At 43.7% G+C, this 18,054-nt stretch overlaps 1 protein-coding gene across 2 annotated transcripts in view; it reads right to left on the bottom strand.

Moving 5' to 3' along the window:
• Pdilt (protein disulfide isomerase like, testis expressed) overlaps positions 1 to 11,718 on the bottom strand; it is a 41,064-nt gene extending 29,346 nt beyond the window's left edge. For both annotated transcript variants that reach the window (XM_045144551.1, XM_045144552.1), the window contains exons 1-2: positions 11,532 to 11,718; positions 4,827 to 5,033 (exon numbers count right to left, since the gene is read on the bottom strand). In XM_045144551.1, coding sequence (XP_045000486.1) covers positions 4,827 to 5,033; positions 11,532 to 11,718 — 394 coding nt within the window. The remainder of the gene's footprint in view (positions 1 to 4,826; positions 5,034 to 11,531) is intronic.
• Between the last annotated feature and the right edge of the window lie 6,336 nt (positions 11,719 to 18,054).

Below are 18,054 nucleotides of genomic sequence, written 5' to 3'. Positions count from 1 at the left end.
CTGCACACACGTGACCCTGCACACATACCACATCACATGAAACCTTATAACTAAGTATATGTGCTTGCAGGAAGGTATACAAGTTATAATGCACAGTTTCATTACTTCTTACAAAAAAAAATAGATACATCCCTGTAACAATCATCCAAATGAGAAAGTAAAAATGGGACATTGTCACCCCTACAGAAGTCCCCACTGTGCTCCATTGACCCTCCCCTCCCTTCACCCAGGGGTGGCCACCATCCTAACTTCTAACAGTGCACATTTGTTTGCATGCTCCAAACTTCCTATAAATGGAATGCTGTGCTGAGTTACATGGTGATGTTCATCCATTAATCTTCAAGCATGAACAACATGGATTTTACAATTTTACAATTTCCTTATATATGTTCTGTTGAAGAGTACAGGGGTGTTTCCAGTTTGGGGTCAGAGTGAGTGAAATCTCATACATGTCTCCAGGATCACAATGGACCGACTCCTGTGAGGCATGTGGGTCAGGAGTAGAATGTCTGAGCATAGTGGGTTTCGTGCTCAGATTCAGTAGATACAAATAAGAATGTCGTAAAGCAATGGTAAAGCAAGGCATAGAGGTGCGTGCTTGTGATCTCAACACATGGGAGGCTGAGGCAGAGTTTGAGAACAACCTGGGCTACACAGGGACACCCTGTAGAAAAAATGCAAACAAGCAAAACACAAACCTCCAAATAAATTTAAACCCCAGGACATCAGTCTTTCCCATCTAGTCCCATTTCCCCAGCCATTCTCTATCTCATGACCTTTTTTCATTAAGTCTATCATCTTCTGAGACTGCTACTATGATTTAGGAATGACCTTGTTCATTGTGAGCTCCCAGTGGTTCTGCAATGCCAGCAGATACTAGGTGCTCAAATCATTTTAGGATGAGTAAAGGAAAGAAACGAACCACTGGGAAAGCTGGGCTTCTTCTCTGGGACGTATGGGATCCTGTGAAACTGAGATACTTAAGAATTTGACTGACAGCTTACTCCTGAGTGCCTGAAGCTCAGGCATTGGCCTTGCTGGGCACCATGCCTCCCCTGGCACTTGACTCTGAGCCAGAGGACACAGGGACAACTGAGGCGTGAAAGCTGTGTTAATGATTGACTGGGGCCACAGCTTGGCTGCATATTTCCAGGCACACACTGTGAATGCATCATTAATAGAGGCCCTAGAGGCAGTCTGAGTCTCCTGTCTCCAGGGAGGTGGACAAGGCCAACTCTCTCACCATCAGTCCTTGGAAATTAGAGTAGGGCAGGACTAGGTTTTGACCCAGGACTAAATCCCACTACCTCCTTGAAAGAGACTCATAGAAGTCACATTGCAGGAAGTGTACAAAGTATTGTCACCTCTCTGAGCTCAGAGGAGCCCTGTGAAGTAGGAAACATGCACATTATTCACTGTCTAGAAAAAGAAAAATTGCAAGTCCACATATCAGGCTTGTTCAAGTTCTATAGTCAAAGTCTGTCCTAAAATCCAGGAACCTCAAGTCCCAGCTCTGACCTCATCCTGGTATCTGACTGTGTCTCTGCTTGGTAATAACATTGAAGAAGGGGGAGACAGGCAAACTCAGTGGAAGTTTTGGGTTGGCCTTGTGTCCATGCCTGCCTTCAGAGGAGCCTCAAATTCCACCCCATTCAAACTTAAAAACTACTATGAACATAATTGTTTCAAGAACTTAGACAGGGTTAAGAAATTAATAGTTTGAGGCTGAGGAGATGACTCAATGGGTGAAGTGCTTACTGTAAAAGCATGAGGACTTGGGTTCAAATCTCTAACATCCATGTAAAAGCCAATCATGGTGGTTTGTACCTAGAGTCCCAGCACCTGAAGGCAGAAACAGGAAGATCTTTGGGACTTGCTAGCCAGGTAATGAGAGACCCTGCCTCAAAAAACAATAATTATAATGTGCACAATATAGAGAAGAGCTCAACATCCTATATCTAGTGGGCCAAATCTGGCCCACTATTTGATTTTATACATAAATCTTTATTGGAAGACACAGTGACATAAGACTGTTTATACACGAGAGTGGCAAATGAGCATCAGTGACAGATTTCCTGGCTCATAAGACCAATTATTTATTAAGCAGCCCCTTGTAGAATTTTTAAAATTTTTTTTGTTATTTTTATTTATTTGAGAGCGACAGACAGAGAGAGAAGAGGCAGCGAGAGAGAAAGACAGAGACAGAGAGAGAGAGAGAGAGAGAGAGAGAGAGAGAATGAGTTTTCGAGGGCCTCCAGTCACTGTGAACAAACTCCAGATGTGTACGCCTCCTTGTGCATCTGGCTGATGTGGGTCCTGGGGTATCGAGCCTTGAACCAGGGTCCTTAGGCTTCACAGGCAAGTGCTTAACCACTAAGCCATGTCTCCAGCCCTAGAATTTTTTTTAAACCTCACTGCTTACCAGGTGAGGTGCTTTGACAAAGTTGTGCTACCTTTCTGTGCCTCTGTTGTTCTGTCTTTGCAAGTACCTCCAATCCTGGGCTTTCTGTGAAATGTGAGACATGTGGGAGAACTGATCATGCTGCAGGAATGTGTCAGTCCCTGTGCCTTGCAAGTGCAGTCTCATCTTCTCCGCAGCCATAGCAGGCAGTTTTCACAAGCCCCCATCTTACAGATGATGAAACTGAGGTTTGGTAAGAAGTGACTTGCTTTTGAGGCAGGCAAGAGAATATAGATGCAGGGGGCTCTAGGGATGCAGGAAGAATCAGTCTCTACCCAATGTAAAGTAGCAAGTACAGTCCTGTGAAGTAGGATCTTGATGGGAGAAACATAAGCACTGTGGACCACACATGTAGGGCAGACTTCATGCCTGGGGCAGTCAGCACAGACTTTCTGGAGGAGATGATGAGCCTCTTGCATGGCAGAGGAGGTCCCAGATGCTCATAGACACCACCAAGGGACCTCAGAAGACCTTGGGAAATTTCTCTGCCTGATCACCTTGTTGCCTCCTGATGGACTCACCTGTTGTTCAAGCCAGCACTTATTCTACCCCATGAGCAGCTGGACCTGGGCCAAGGAGCCTGAGACTTGTCATTTATTCACAGCCCTCCCCGATGCCATTGGAAAGGGCTTCTTGCTTAGAGACTGTGTGGCTCCCATTGTTGAGAATCATTCCTCATTATTCCTAGGAGACATCCCCATCTCTGGCCACACATCCCCTCTTTGCCCCTTCCTCCCTCCCTCGGGCCTGCTGTTAAGGAAGCTGGGTCAAGGCTCTTACGTAACTGTGATTCTTGGTGTACAGAGTGTACAGCACCTTCCCAGACCAGCCTGTCCTGTGTGCTTCTCATGCTCTCTTGTGTCCAATCTGAGAACTGCAGTGCATTCTCCATGCCCAGGATGTGGAGGCTCTCCTCCATCCCTTGGCAACATTTCATAGGGCTTATAAGCCCCCTCTTCCCATCTCCTGAGATGGGCTGGGGAAACATGGCCTGTTCAGCTCCTGGAATTTTCTTGTGTGCACTGCTAAGAAGAAACTTTCACAGACCCTAAGAAATAGTCCATTTCCAGTATCTCAGTCATTCGACAAATACCTAACAAAACATTCTCTGTCATAGTAGGAGCTGTGCTAGGACTTGTTCTGTTCATCAGTAGTGTTACAACCATCCAGCGCTACATGCATCTCTGCACCCAGCAATTTATTTATTCGCCCACTCATTGAGTCCATTTATACATTCATATGCACAATCTTATAAGTTAGAATCAACCACCTCACACTCCAAGGTGCATAATTCTCCAAACATCTTCAACCTCAAGATAAAATATGACATATGGTAAGCCATTACCAAGTGGTGTCATATAAATGAGTGGACGAACCAACAAATAAATGAAGAGGATTATGATGGGCTAAAGCATCCTGCAGATCACAAATGGGAAGACTAGGGGCAAGGAGTAAAATTAGAAACTGAATTTCTGCTTTGGTAGTTTATGGGGCATGTGCCTCCCTTTTGGCCCACCAGTACCTCTATGGCCTGGAACATGAAATCACTCAAAAGTGGAAGACTAGAGGCAAGGAGTAAAATTAGAAACTGAATTTCTGCATTGGTAGTTTATGGGCCATGTGCCCCACTCTGCACCTTGTGGAATGTCTGGAGCCCTTTACCTGAGGAGGAAGCTATGGTAGAGGAAGCCAAACTCACTGAATCTCATCTTCCTGGTGGACAGAGCTGAACCACATTTCTCAGCCTTTCTTGCAGTTGAGTGGGGTATCAGATTCTGGTCCATGGATTCATAGAGAAGTACTTTAGCCACTTCCCAGCCATGCACCACACCACTCATGGTGACCACCCCCCACCTCACTGCTACCTGGACATTGAGGGCAGAGCTCTAAGACTCTAAAGGCCCTGTGGTGGTTTGAATTAGGTGTCTTCCGCAGACTTGTTTTGAATGCTTGGTTCCCAGTTGATGGCAGTTTTGGAGGTGGAGCCTTGCTGGAGGAAGTGTGTTTTGTGGGGGGCATAGGGGTGTTATAGTCAGTGCCCCTGTGCTAGAGGTTGGTTCACTCTCCTGATGCTGTTGTCCACCTGACATTGGCAGAGGTGATGTCCAGCCTCTTCTCTACCACCTTTGCTCTCCCATCATCAAGACTGTAAGCCAAAATAAACAACTTTCCTCCCATCAGCTCGTTTTGGTTGGGTGCTTTGTCCCAGCAACTAAAAGGTAGCTACAACAGGCCCTAAGGAAAATGGAGCCACAAGTTGGAAAGAGCCTGAATCCCTGACAGGTCATGTGGATTGTGGCCCCTCCCCTCTACCACCTACAGGCAAAGAGGCCTCCCATTAGCATGAAATCAATTCAACCATTACCTTCGCAGCTGATGGGCTCCGACCTATTGCCCTCAAAGAACAGCTTCAAATCCGGGGCCTTCTTAATGTCAAACTCCTGCTTAAGTTCCTTCTCCACGGTGATGTCCACCTTGCCAAAGCCCAGTCCATTCTTGCCCTTACCCATGATCTCCACAGCTTTCCCAAGCTCCTTAGCCAGGTTCCTGGACTGCTTCGAGGATGGGTCATCTGAAAAATGCAATATGAAGACAGACTAATCAGCTTCTCTTCTCCCTACTCACTTTCTGTGGTAGTTTGCTGGGGTGTTTTTTTTTTTTGTTTTTTGTTTTTTGTTTTTTTGCCTTCTTGGCTCCAGTTTTGCTTGTGGTCACTGCTAAGGAGGTTTCAGAAAGCTGGATCTGTGGGTAAAGTGCTTGTCACACAAGTACATAAGTATGAAAACCTGATTTCATTTCCACACACATGCACATGTAAAAGAGACAGAGGTCTTTCCGGTAAGATGGCTGCATAGGTGTCATGCCAATCTAGCCTAGGGAGGGATTTAAGCAAAACCACAGCAAAATGCATTCTTTGTCTGAAAACAGTGTATAGGTTTTTGTCAGACACAGTGGACAAACAGGACAGACAAAGATCTGTCAGAAAGGAGGAAATCGGCCAGAATGCCACCATAATTCCCCATCCTTCGCATTGGCTTGTTGCTGGTGGCTTTGCTGTGACCTTTCCCAGATTCCCTGTGGAACTGGACCTTCTGGGCCCAGGGTTGCTGACTTTCTAAATGAGCAAGTTCAGAGCAAGAAAAAGACCACCCAAATAGTAAAACACTGAGGCTCCACTCACAGCTCAGAGCCCTGGTGTGTCTGAAATAGAGGGAAGGTAGACACTGTGTTCCTACCTTTATCAACTCTTCACATTTGAATTTCTCTTTTTTGTACTCTATAGTACTTTTGAACATAAGATAGACCACATATTCCATTTATGTGTCTATTCATCATTTACCTACCCTCTCCAACATGTAAGTTCAAGTTCCAAGATGGCAAGGCTGTCCATCTCTTCTTAATCATAATATCCTCAGCCCTAGGCATGTGTCTAGGACATAACAAACATTAACTGAAAATTTAACTAGGTACTAAGTACACAAGTAGCTCTTCCAAAAATAAAATAAATACAGGGCTATAGAGTAGATTGAGGACCAGTTTTGGTGATAGACCTGGTTTTAAATCCAAGCTTTTCCTTTTGCTAGTTGTGTGACTGTAATGGTTTGGAGACTTGTTTGCTTCATAAGTCAGACAAGGACAAGGATAATGAGTATAATGGAATGCAAGTACTTGATGAATGGCCATTACCATCATCATGGCTATGGTTAAGGCCATGACAAGTATCCTCACCAACACTGTCATCAACATGGTCATCAGCACCACCTACATCATCACCACTGTAACCTCTATCACCACCACCACCACCTACATCACCACCACCACCTACATCATCACCACCACCTCCATTACTACCACCATCACCTCCACCACCACCACCTCCATCACCATCACCACCTCCATCAACACCACCTCCATTACCACCATCTCCATCATCACCACCACCACCTACATCATCACCAACATCACCTTCAATACCAACACCATCACCATCACCACCACCACTACCTCCATCATCACTACCACCACCACCACCTCCATCACCACCACTGCCACCTTCATTACCACCACCACCACAATCCAAAAAGAGAGAAGCTGGACAACAGTTAGGGATTTCATAGTTGCTAAGACAAGCCCTGTAAATTTTTTGTAAAATAAACATTCTTACTTGGGCTAGAGAAATAGAGCAGTCAGTAAAGTATTTGCTTTACAAGCATGAGGACCTGAGTTCAATCCCCAGAACCCACATAAAGAATAAAGTACTTAAAGCTGGCGCACGCCTTTAATCCCAATGCTTGGGAGGCAGAGGTAGGAGGATTGCCATGAGTTTGAGGCCACCCTGAGACTACAGAGTGAATTCCAGGTCAGCCTGAGCTAGAGTGAGATCCTACCTCGAAAAAAAAAAAAAAAAAAAGAATAAAGTGCTTAGCATGGTGGCACATGCTTGTGATTCTATCACTGCAGAAGCAAAGACAGGAGAACTTATAAGGTTCACTGACCTGCCAGTCTAGCCTAATTGGTAAGCTCCAGCCCAATAAGAAAGCCTGTCTTAAGCTGGAGATGGTCAGCATTCCTGAGAATGATACTCAAGGTTATATACTGGAATTCACACACCCACACACACATGCACACCCTCAAACACATATACACATACCCAGAAAAGGCACTTTAGGGGCTGGGGATGTGGCTTAATGGGTAAAGCACTAGCTGTTTAAACGTGAGGATGAGGACCTGAGTTCAGAGGTAGATGCTTGCAGGCAGGGTGGATGACCTGTAACTCTAGCATTCAAGAAGCAGGGCATATGGAATCCCTAGGGAAAAATGGTTAGCTAGATTAGCCAAACTGGGGTGCTCTGTGTTCAAGTGAGAGACTCTGCCTCAGGAAACAAGGTGCACGATGATTGAGGAAGACACTTAACATCAAACTCTGGCCTCCACACATAGGTGCCCCCCAAAATTTTGAAAAGCCCATTACAGGGATGAGGAGATGACTCAGTGGGGAGAATGTTTGCCATGCTAGTATGAAAACCAGAGTTTGGATTCCCAGAACCCATGTTAAAAGCTGAATATAGTGATGCACACCTGTAATGCCTATGCTTAGAGGCAGAGACAGGAGGAACCAAGCTAGGGCTTGCTGGCTAGCTAATCCAGATGAATCAGTGAGCTCTAGGTTCAGTTCAAGACCATATCTCAAAAATTAAGTTGGAAACCAACTGAGGAAGATATCCAACCTTGACCTCTGGAGTCCAAATGCTTGCACACATATGTGCTCACACACTATATATATATATATATATATATAAAACATGTATATATATATATATATATATATATATATATATATATATATATATATATATAAATAACATGTGTACATACAAGCACACCACATACACATATGCAAAACCTAGGTGATGGAAATGCTTCAGTGGTAAAGTGTCTGCCACACAAGCATGAGGACCTGAGTTTAGATTTCCAGTATCTATGTAAAACGCTGGGCATGATTGTGAGCACCTGAAATCTCAGTGCTGGACAGAGACAGGGAATCTATGAGGGCTCACAGGCTAGATTGTCTAGCTGAGTTGGTGAGTTCTAGGTTCAGTGAGAGATCCTGTCTGAAATAATAACATGGAGAGCAAGAGACAAGGGTTCCTGACATCAACCTCTGCACAGGCACACATGGGCACCCCCAAATTCACATGAGGCTACACATACAAACACAAATACATGCATGCACAGCACACACATACATACATTGTAATGTTTCCCTCAAATGATTTCCAAAGGTCACTGAGCAGGCCTGCCAGTTCTCAAGGACTTGCTTTGAATTAAATTGTTTAATTGGTAGGAATCAGTGTTGGAAATGGAATGTGTCTTTACACCACACAAATCTCTGCTGGTGTGGAGGGGAGTATTCAAAGTGGTTGTTGTCAATGTAGAACCAGGGACGAGGGGTGTATGACAGTGGATATTGCAGTTATTTTCTTGTTGCTGAGACAAACACACAGAAGCAGCTTATGGGAGGAAAGGGTTTATTTCAGCTTACAGAATTCAGGGGGAGTTCCATCATAGTGAAAGAAGTTGGATCACTTCCACGGATGCATAGCAGAGAGAAACCACCAAACAGCCAGTAAACACAAGCAGCCAGAGCTCAAACCATCTCTCAAACCACCTGGGAACTGAGTTACGAGAACTCAAAAATTTTCCCCAGTGACACATCCTCTAGCAGGCTGCTGGAGACATAAGTATGAAACTTGACCTTAACCCAAAAAAGCTCTGAGGCATTTATATTCAAACTACCACATTGTGCCCTTGGCCCCCAGACTCATGACTATCTCACAGTGAAAATTGCACTCAGACCAACTTCAAAGGTTCTCATAGTCTTTACCAACATTAACAATGTTCAAAAGTCCTACCTCTCATCTGGGACTTAAGACTGTCTCTTAATTGTGATCCCTGTAAGATCAAAACACAAGTTATATACTTCAACACATAATGACACAGAGTAAACATTTCCTGGGCCAATGCAAAATCAATAACCAGTAAGCAAACTGCAAATGTCTGCAGTTCATGTCTAACAGCCATAACCAGTAATGAAAGTAGCTGGATTCCAATTCCACCATTCTGGCTGGGCTGAGTAGCCTGAGGAAAATTCCATCTGAGCCAGAAGCTCTCCCTGGCAGCTGTCCTACAGTCCTGGCATATGCAAAACATCTTCAGGTCTACACCGTGAACCATGGTTCATCTTCATAGCTTCATACAATGACCTTACATGTCCTCAAATACAGGGATTTCAACCCTGTTCCCCATGTTTCATCTCTGCAGCCCCTGGAGCCAGTTCATCTTCATACAATGTCATTGCTGGGTCTCCACACAGGGATTTTAACCCGGCTTCACTTTGCCCAGGAGCCATTTCCAAAACTAAAATCATGTTATACTTTATGACCTGCTTCCCTGAATTTTTCATGCTTCCAAAACCAGCACCAGGTGTGAGGCATAGTCAAATTTATAAGTTGAGTGGGAAATAGACTTTGACATTGAAGAGAAGATTACATCTTTAGAATTCCTCCATCAAGCATCCTCCTTGAAAAATAATTTGTATTCTGATGCATATGAGCCTTCCACGGGTGAATTTCATCCTCAGGCATCATTTCTATTATTTTAGTACAAAACAGTTGGCCCACCTTTAATAGTGGTAATTAGCTTAACAATTGAAGCTTCCTGTCAGTAACTTCAAACTTGCTTGAATTTTTCCTATGATAAATCATACAGCTTTCATATCCTTTGTTCTGTACCTTATGCCAAGCATATCAGCCCATTACTTTAAAATTCAACCTTATAAGACTCTCTGGGCACAGGCAGAAGAACACAGGTAGTCTTTACCAAACAGCCAGTTCCAACAAAGTTCTCTTTTTCTCCTTTAAAAGTTTATAAGCCAAGCCTCCATAGTCCACAGTTCTCACTGAATTTTGAATTATCTTTTAATTTTTATTTATTTATTTGAGAGAGACAGAGAGAGAGAGAGAATGGGTGTGCCAGGGCCTCCAGCCAATGCAAACGAACTCCAGACTCATGTGCCCCATTGCGCATCTGGCTAACATGGGTCCTGGGAAATCGAGCCTCGAACCAGGGTCCTTAGGCTTCACAGGCAAGCGCTTAACCGTTAAGCCATCTCTCCAGCCCATTTTCAATTTTTTAAGTCTCACCAGAATAGCTCATCTATCTCTACTTATAGCAAACAAACTACAGATTGCATCTAGCTTTATATGGGGACTAAGGAATTGAACCTGAGCTATCAGGCTTTGTAAGCAAGTGATTTAACCACTAAGCCATCTCCCAATCCTTGTCCATTATTTTTTGTGTGATTGACACAAACAGTTTATAAACAACATAAGGGAGAAAACATTCACTTTGCTCACAGACTTCACTTTGCTCACTCTTCAGAGGCTCAAACCATGGTCACTTGGCCCCATGTGCTTGGGCAGAACATGATGGTGGTGAGTATGGTTGAAGAATGTTTTCACCTCATTGTAGACAGGAAGTAGAGGGTGAGACGGTGTCCAGAGGTCAGGCATAATCTTCAAAGCACTTTCAATAACTCCCTCCAATGAGGTCCCACCTCTTAAAGTTTCCACAATTCCCCAAATAGCACTACCAATGGAGACCAGGTATATAGCACATGGGCCTGTGGGGACATATTATATTCACATATCATCCCACCCCTGGCCACCTATCAGTGGTGGCCATCTCACAATGAAAACTGCATTCAGTTCCATCTCCAAAATCCCAAGTTCTTACCAGCTCCAGTACTACTCTAAAATCCAAGTTCAAATCTAGAGCAATGCCTCAGTGCTTAAAGAACTTGTATACAAAGCCTGATGGTCTGGTTTCTATTCCCTCAGTTCCCACAGAAAGCCAGATGCACAAAGTGGCACATACATCTGGAGTTTGCAGCAACAAGGGCCCATGCACACACTCTCTCTTTCTCTCCATCCTCCCTCCCTACCTCTCCCTCCTCACAAATAAATTTTTTAAAATATTTTTTAAAAAGTAAAGACCATGTTCAAAGTGTCATCTGAGACTCTTACTCTTAGTTGTGAATCCCTGTTAAGCTTAAAGAGAGTTAGTAGTTCCAACAAACAATTCACAGAGTAATTGTTCCCATTACAAAGCGGAGGAATAGGAGAATAGCAAGACATCTTGGAACACATGAGTCCATGGAGAGCAGAAGGCATTACCTTTCAAACTATAACACAAATCCAAGATTAGAATGGCAGCCTATCATTGGCAATTGGTTTAATATTCCTGTCCCTTGATATTTCCATTGGGAAACAGGATAATTCTACATGTATGTGTGTTAGGTATATATAAATATAATTTGTAATATCATGTGTTTTAAATATATGCTTTTATGTTTTATATAATGTATATACTACAATGTGTAAGTATTTTAGAAAATGTATTTTAAATTAACAATGTTTTGTATGCATTTGGCAATATATGCAACTCCTCTGCCCCCTAGGAACAAGCAGACCTGAATCACCCCTCATTTCTTCAGGAATAGAATACTCACGGAAAAGCACCATCAGGAAGCGTGTTTGGTTGAGCTCCTGTGTCAGGCCAACAGGAGTCAACACCATCAGGTTCCCTTCCTCCGGGATGTACACATACCGGGCAATGTTGATGTTGGAAATGCTGGAGTCCACCTTTGTTGAGCCACAAACGGCCACTAGCAGCAGGGGCATCCAGAACAGTGCCATGGCTGTCCTGCAGGAGGCAGCAGAGGAATTAGAGCCCTCAATCATAGCAGATGGTGGACATTGAGTGTTTACTGCGCACTCTCTTCTACCTGTTAAGAGTGGGGTATTATAGCTCACTGCCTGGCAGCAATGCTCACTACTTGGAAGCATCCCCTGGATACAAGAAAAGATGTTAGGCCAGCCTCAGCCCCAGGGGTGACTGCATGGGATGAAGCTAGAACAGCTAGCACATGTGACAGGGCAGGGAATCAAACAGAAGACACTGCAGGCTTCCCAGGCACCAGTTAAGATCTTTGCAGAGATGGATCTCTTCCCAGAGTCCAGGGGTGAGCCCCTGGCCCAATCCCAGCATGCCCTTTACACAGCCCTGCTTCCTACAAATAGCCCTGCCTCCTTATGCTCAAACACCCGCTTGGACGTCCCTGTGGCAGGAAGCTCACTACCTGGAAGTGCACCCCATTTGGCTTTTGAAATGTTCTCAGGTGTAAATATTTTCTCTTTAAAACTCATAACAAGGGGTTGGAGGAGTAGCCCAGTCAGTAAAGTGCTTGCCTCGCAAGCATGAGGACCTATTTCAATTCCCAATATTCATGTAAAAATGTCAAGCATGGCGCCACACATTTGTAATCCCAGGGCTGGAGAGGGAGAAAGAGAGGGATACCTAGAGCTTGCTAGCTAGCCAGTCTTAGCTTAACTGGTGAGCTCTAAGCCAATAAGAGACCATGTCTCAAAATACATGGATGTGTGTCAAGAAGATGGCATCCGAGGTTGTCCTCTGGCCTCTACATGCATGTACACACATGTGAATGCACGCACACACACACACACAAACACATGTGGACCTTCACACATGCATACATAAAAAAGTCATAATGATAGACACTTGTAAATGTTCTAAACAATACAATAAAAATATGCCAAGCCAGGAGTGCTAGCCCAGACCTGGACTCCCAGCACTCAGGAATATGAAGCAGGAGGGTTGGAAGGTAAAGCCTAGCCTGGGGTACATAATAAGATGTTATCTTAAACAAGCAATAAAACACTATAAAATATCAAGTAGAAAATAAAAATTTCTCACATAGTTCCGCTGCCAGTAACACTATTAGTTTGGCCAGGCGTGGTGGCGCACACCTTTAATCCCAGCACTAGGGAGGCAGAGGTAGGAGGATCTCCGTGAGTTCAAGGCCACCCTGAGACGACAGAGTGAATTCCAGGTCAGCCTGGACTAGTGTGAGACCCTACCTCCAAAAAACAAAAATAAATAAATAAAAATAAAAATAAGCTGTTAGTTTGGAATGAAACTTTACAAATGTCAAAAATACCTACATGTACATTTTTAAAATGTAAATTCTTATTATATTGTTTAGAACATTTACAACTGTGTATTGCTATGACTGTTTTACGTGTGTGTGTGTGTGTGTGTGTGTGTGTGAATGTGCATGCATGTGTGTTTATGTTTGTGTGCACAGACACATTCACATGTGTTTGTGATTCTCTTTCCTTCACCCTGGATTACATATTACAATTCTCTGGGTAGTTTCAAGGACATAACTGGCATTAAATATTAGCTCCATTCAAAATAATTCAGAATTATTCAGGATGGAGCTAACATACCTGATATGTTTTTTAAAAGTAGTTCCCCAGATAGTTCCATTTTTGTTACTGTTTTAACATCTTACGTGGGAAAATTTTAACACAGGTAAAACTGGAGAGAATGGTATGACGTGCCTGCAAAGATACTCACCCGCCAAGTTCAATTATTGCCATGACCAGTTATTCCATTTGTATTCCCATAAACTCTGTGCTGTCAATTATTGTGAAGCTGATCTCAAACATTCTACATGTCACCCACAAATGTTTCCATATTACTGAATGACTGAATGATAAAAAGAATGTAGAAGCCACAATACCATTACTGTACTTAATGAAATAGATAACATTTTTCTTTATCAGCTAAGAAGTATACCAATCACTCTGACTGTCTCATAAATTTTAACTTTGTATGAATTGGGATCTGTAGTGCTTCGAATGTAAATGGTCCCATAGCCTCAGGCTAGCAGGCTGCACCTGCTAGAGGAGATGTGTCACTGGTGTAGATCTTAAGTCCAGCTCTAGATATGTGTTCAGTACTTGCTGGTACTGGCTATATTCTCTCTCTCTTTTGTGGATGTATGATGAAGTTAGCCAGTTTTCTCTGACCTGATGAAGCTTCCCCTAGAATCTGTAAGCCTGAGATAAACTCATTCCCCCCAATAAGCTATTTCTGGTCAAGAATTTGTCCCAAAAACAAGAGGGTAAGTTCAGAAGAAAATTGGTACCAAGAAGTGAGATTGTTGATGCAATAAATCTGACCAGGTGTTTTTGATGTTTGGAATGTGTTTGCAGGAGGCCTATGGAAGGAGTTGATGCTTTGAACTGGAGAAGCCTTGCATTATTGTAACCAGAGCTTTATGGGCTATTCTAGTGAGATTTGAAAATGCTAAATGTAGAGATAATTGTGGACTGTAAAGGCTTGGCTTATAAACTTTCAAAGGAAAGGAGAGAACTTTGTTGGAACTGGGCTTCTGGAAGAAAAGCTGGCTATGTTCTGCCCATATCCTGAGAATGTGAGTGAAGTTAATTTTAAAAGTAATTGGACTAGTGTACTTTGCAAAAAGCACAGAAAGAAAAATATACACCATGTCACAGGGAAAAAACTCACTCAAGTTGGAGACAAATTAAAGGTGGTCCAACTGTTTCTCACTGTGGCAAAGATAAATATGCCCTGAGGGTAAAAACAAGCCCATGGAAGAACCTAGCTAGAAAGGGTGCAATGTCTTTTTAAAGGAGGGGTTTGAAGGAAGATTAGTAAAGTTGTATGCTGCTCTTCAAGGTCAAGCTTCTTTTCCCTCTGGATTTACAAATTTGGTACTGGTTTTGGAAGCATGAAAAAATGCAAGGAAGGGGGTCATGAAGTTCACATGGTTCCAGGAGCCACTGTGACGCAGTGATGTGAAACATGGTTGAAATCCCTGTATCCCAGCAAGGCCATTGTATGGAGCTTTGAAGATGAGTCATGGGTTGTGATGGAGATCTAAGGAGTTTAGGATGCTAGAACTATGAGATATCAGCCAAGTAGAGCTGCCAGGTTGGGAAGGACTTGTCTCCAACCTGTAAGCTGCCCAACTGGAGGGGTGGAATTGGAACCCATAGATTTTGAAACTGGTTATAAATGTTGGACTTGGAACTGCACATATTTGATGTTTGTCTGCTGGTTATTTATTTTGCATTGTTCCAGTCTCTCCTTGTTATGCCTTCTTTGTGCAATGGGAATGTCACTCTGTGGCCTTGTGTTTGAAGCAAGTAACTGTGTGTGGTGGTTTGATTCAAGTGCCCCATAAATTTAGGTGTTCTGAATGCTAGGTTCCCAGCTGATGGAGATTTGGGAATTAAAGCCTTCTAGAAGCAGTGTATTATTGGGGCTGGGCTTATGGGTATTATAGAAAGTGTCCACTTGCCAGTGTTTAGCACACTGGCCTGTTGCTATTGTCCACCTCATGTTAGCCAGGGGATGATGTCCACCCTCTGCTCATACCATCATTTCCCCCTCCATCATGGAACTTCTCCTCAAGTCTATAAGACCAAATAAACCTTTTTTTTCCCCACAAGCTGCTCTTGGTTAGGTGATTTCTGCCAGCAATGCAAACTGACTGTAACACTATGTTTTGCTTTTACCAGGATCACATACAAGAGACAGCCTTGAATCTTAGATGAATCTTTGGACTTTTGAACAGTGTTTAAGTTGATAAAGACCATGGGACATGTGAATTTGGACTGAGTGCATTCTGCATTGTGAGATGATCATGTGACTATGGGTGTCAGGGGAAGAATGTGGCAGTTACAATGTCAATGACCCCATAGCCTCAGGAATTTTTGATAGTTTCCTACTTAGTGTCCAGCAGGCTGTACCTGCTAGAAACAGTGTGTCACTGGGGGCAGATCCTGAGTGCAGCCCTGGGTGGTAGGTGGTATGTATTCAGATCTTTTCTGGTGCTGGCTGTCCTCTCTCTGTCTCTCTCTCTCTCTCTTTCTCTCCCTCCCTCTCTCCCTCCCTCCCTCCCTCTCTCTCTCTCTCTTTCTCTCTCTCGGATGTATGCTAAAGTAGGCCAGCTTCTTCTGCCATGATGAAGGTTCCCCTGGTATTTGTTAACCTGAAATAAACTCTTTTCTCCCTTAAGCTGTTTCTGGCCACATGTTTGTCGCAACAACAAGAAGGAAACTGCAACATGATCCAAATGAGGCCCATGGGTTGTTTTATCTTTTGACCCTCTTCCTGGTAAGCATTTATGTAGAAGGTAGCTTGAGAACCATGTGATCAGGCAAAACCAACAAAGACTAGTGAAGATAAGGGTGAACCTCAGTGTGAAGGGACTGGTTTTCTAAAAGATAGACACATGAAGTACTCATTTAGAGGTCATTAATAATGTATGCTGTCCAGGGATCTGCCAGGTAGGTAGATGGCCAACAGCCTTGGCTGGTTTAGGTATAGCAGGAAGGCTTGTGTTTGAACTGATCTACTCATTAATATATTTGTTCACTGAGGCACTTTTTTTTTAAAATTTTTTTATTTATTTGAGAGCGACAGACACAGAGAGAAAGACAGATAGAGGGAGAGAGAGAGAATGGGCATGCCAGGGCTTCCAGCCTCTGCAAACGAACTCCAGACATGTGTGCCCCCTTGTGCATCTGGCTAAAGTGGGACCTAGGGAACCGAGCCTCGAACCGGGGTCCTTAGGCTTCACAGGCAAGCGCTTAACCGCTAAGCCATCTCTCCAGCCCAGGGCACTTTTTTTGTAAGAGACATACCATGTGAAACTTTTCATAGATGGAGATATCAAAGCACTAATTTTCATTCTTTGGAAAAATCACCAAATTTTCTAAGTTATGCAATCATAAGGCCAACAAGAGCCTTTCTCATCTTGGCATTGGTGGTCAGCACCTTCCCCATCTCCTTGATATGCAAAATGCCTTCCCTGGCAGCTGTGGACTAGATTTGTAAGTGTGTCCAAGGATCTTCTGTGAAGAATTTCTGGAGTTCAAGGTTGTGAGACCCCCTGTGAATAACACTTGATAAAATAAAGTGAAGCTTGGGCTGTTGACTGAATTGATTGTAGGACCATGAGGATGAGGGAAAATGCTGCTGGGCAGCTTAGCCAAGGAGGGTGACTAAGCATCTGAACACAGCATGCCAGGCAGCTAGGATGAGCATGCTCCTCTTGCATGGGTCTTTGACAACATTGCAATGGCCTGCTAATCTGGGAAGACTACACACTGAGCCAAGTTAGATGACTGCCTCAGAACCTCAGCATGGAAACCAGGCCCTGAGTGGTGAGGGAAACTTGCCATTTATCCACTGGCTCACTCATTCATTCACACACCAAATATGAGAGAGGTCTTGACATGTGCTTCCTGCCCTTCTAGGCACTGGGACACAAAAGTGAACAAAATAAACCAGAGTCTTTGTGCTCTAGTGGTAAACAAGTGGATGAGACAAACAGGAATAATTCAGAGTATGTCAGATGCAAGCAAATGGTGAGGGAGGAAATAGATAGGGAAGATTGGTAAGTGATGGGAAAGGGAAAGGGTTTTTAAATGGGAGCTTTTTTGAATAAAAGCTTTATTCATGGAGCTTGAAAGATGGCTCAGTGATTAAAGGAGCCTGTTCACAAAACCTGCCAACCCAGGGTTCAACTCGCTAGTACCTACATAAAGCAGCTGCAAAAGGCCCTGGTGTGTCCATGTGCTCTCTCTCTCTCTCTTTCTCTCCCTCTCTCTCTCTCTCTCTCTCTCTCTGTCTCTCTCTCTCTCTTTCCTAATGTCCTATCTCTTTTTTCTCCATCCTCCTCTATCTTGCAAAAAATTAAATTAAAAATATTTGTAATCATTTCATTTGAAAAACAAATGATGAAAGCTTCATTCATTCAGAAAACCTTTGGACTGAAGCCAGCAAAGGAGTGAGCTATGTGCATTTCCTGGGGTGAAAGAGAAATAATACCTCTCCCCAACCATCACCTTTTTATCTTTCTCTTGAGACACCCCTAAAGCCAAGGCTCAGTTGTGTGTGATCTCTAGGGTGCCCTCAAACTGCACCCCAAGCTGGTTCAGCCTGACAGAGGGCACTGTGCCACCAACGGTCCTAGGTGTGCGCCTCTTCATTCTTTCTGCACCTCACTCTGCCGTCCGCAGCATCTTCTGGGGTCCCTCTGGTGCCCTTCATCTGAGTACTACTCAGTCCTACTAATTATAAGTGCAGCAGAAAGAGACAGAGATGGGGACCGTCACTAGTGAGAATAGCTC

Source organism: Jaculus jaculus, chromosome 2 (assembly GCF_020740685.1).
Source record: "Jaculus jaculus isolate mJacJac1 chromosome 2, mJacJac1.mat.Y.cur, whole genome shotgun sequence".
NCBI classification, from domain to species: domain Eukaryota; kingdom Metazoa; phylum Chordata; class Mammalia; order Rodentia; family Dipodidae; genus Jaculus; species Jaculus jaculus.
This window is presented reverse-complemented; position numbering and strand designations above follow the sequence as displayed.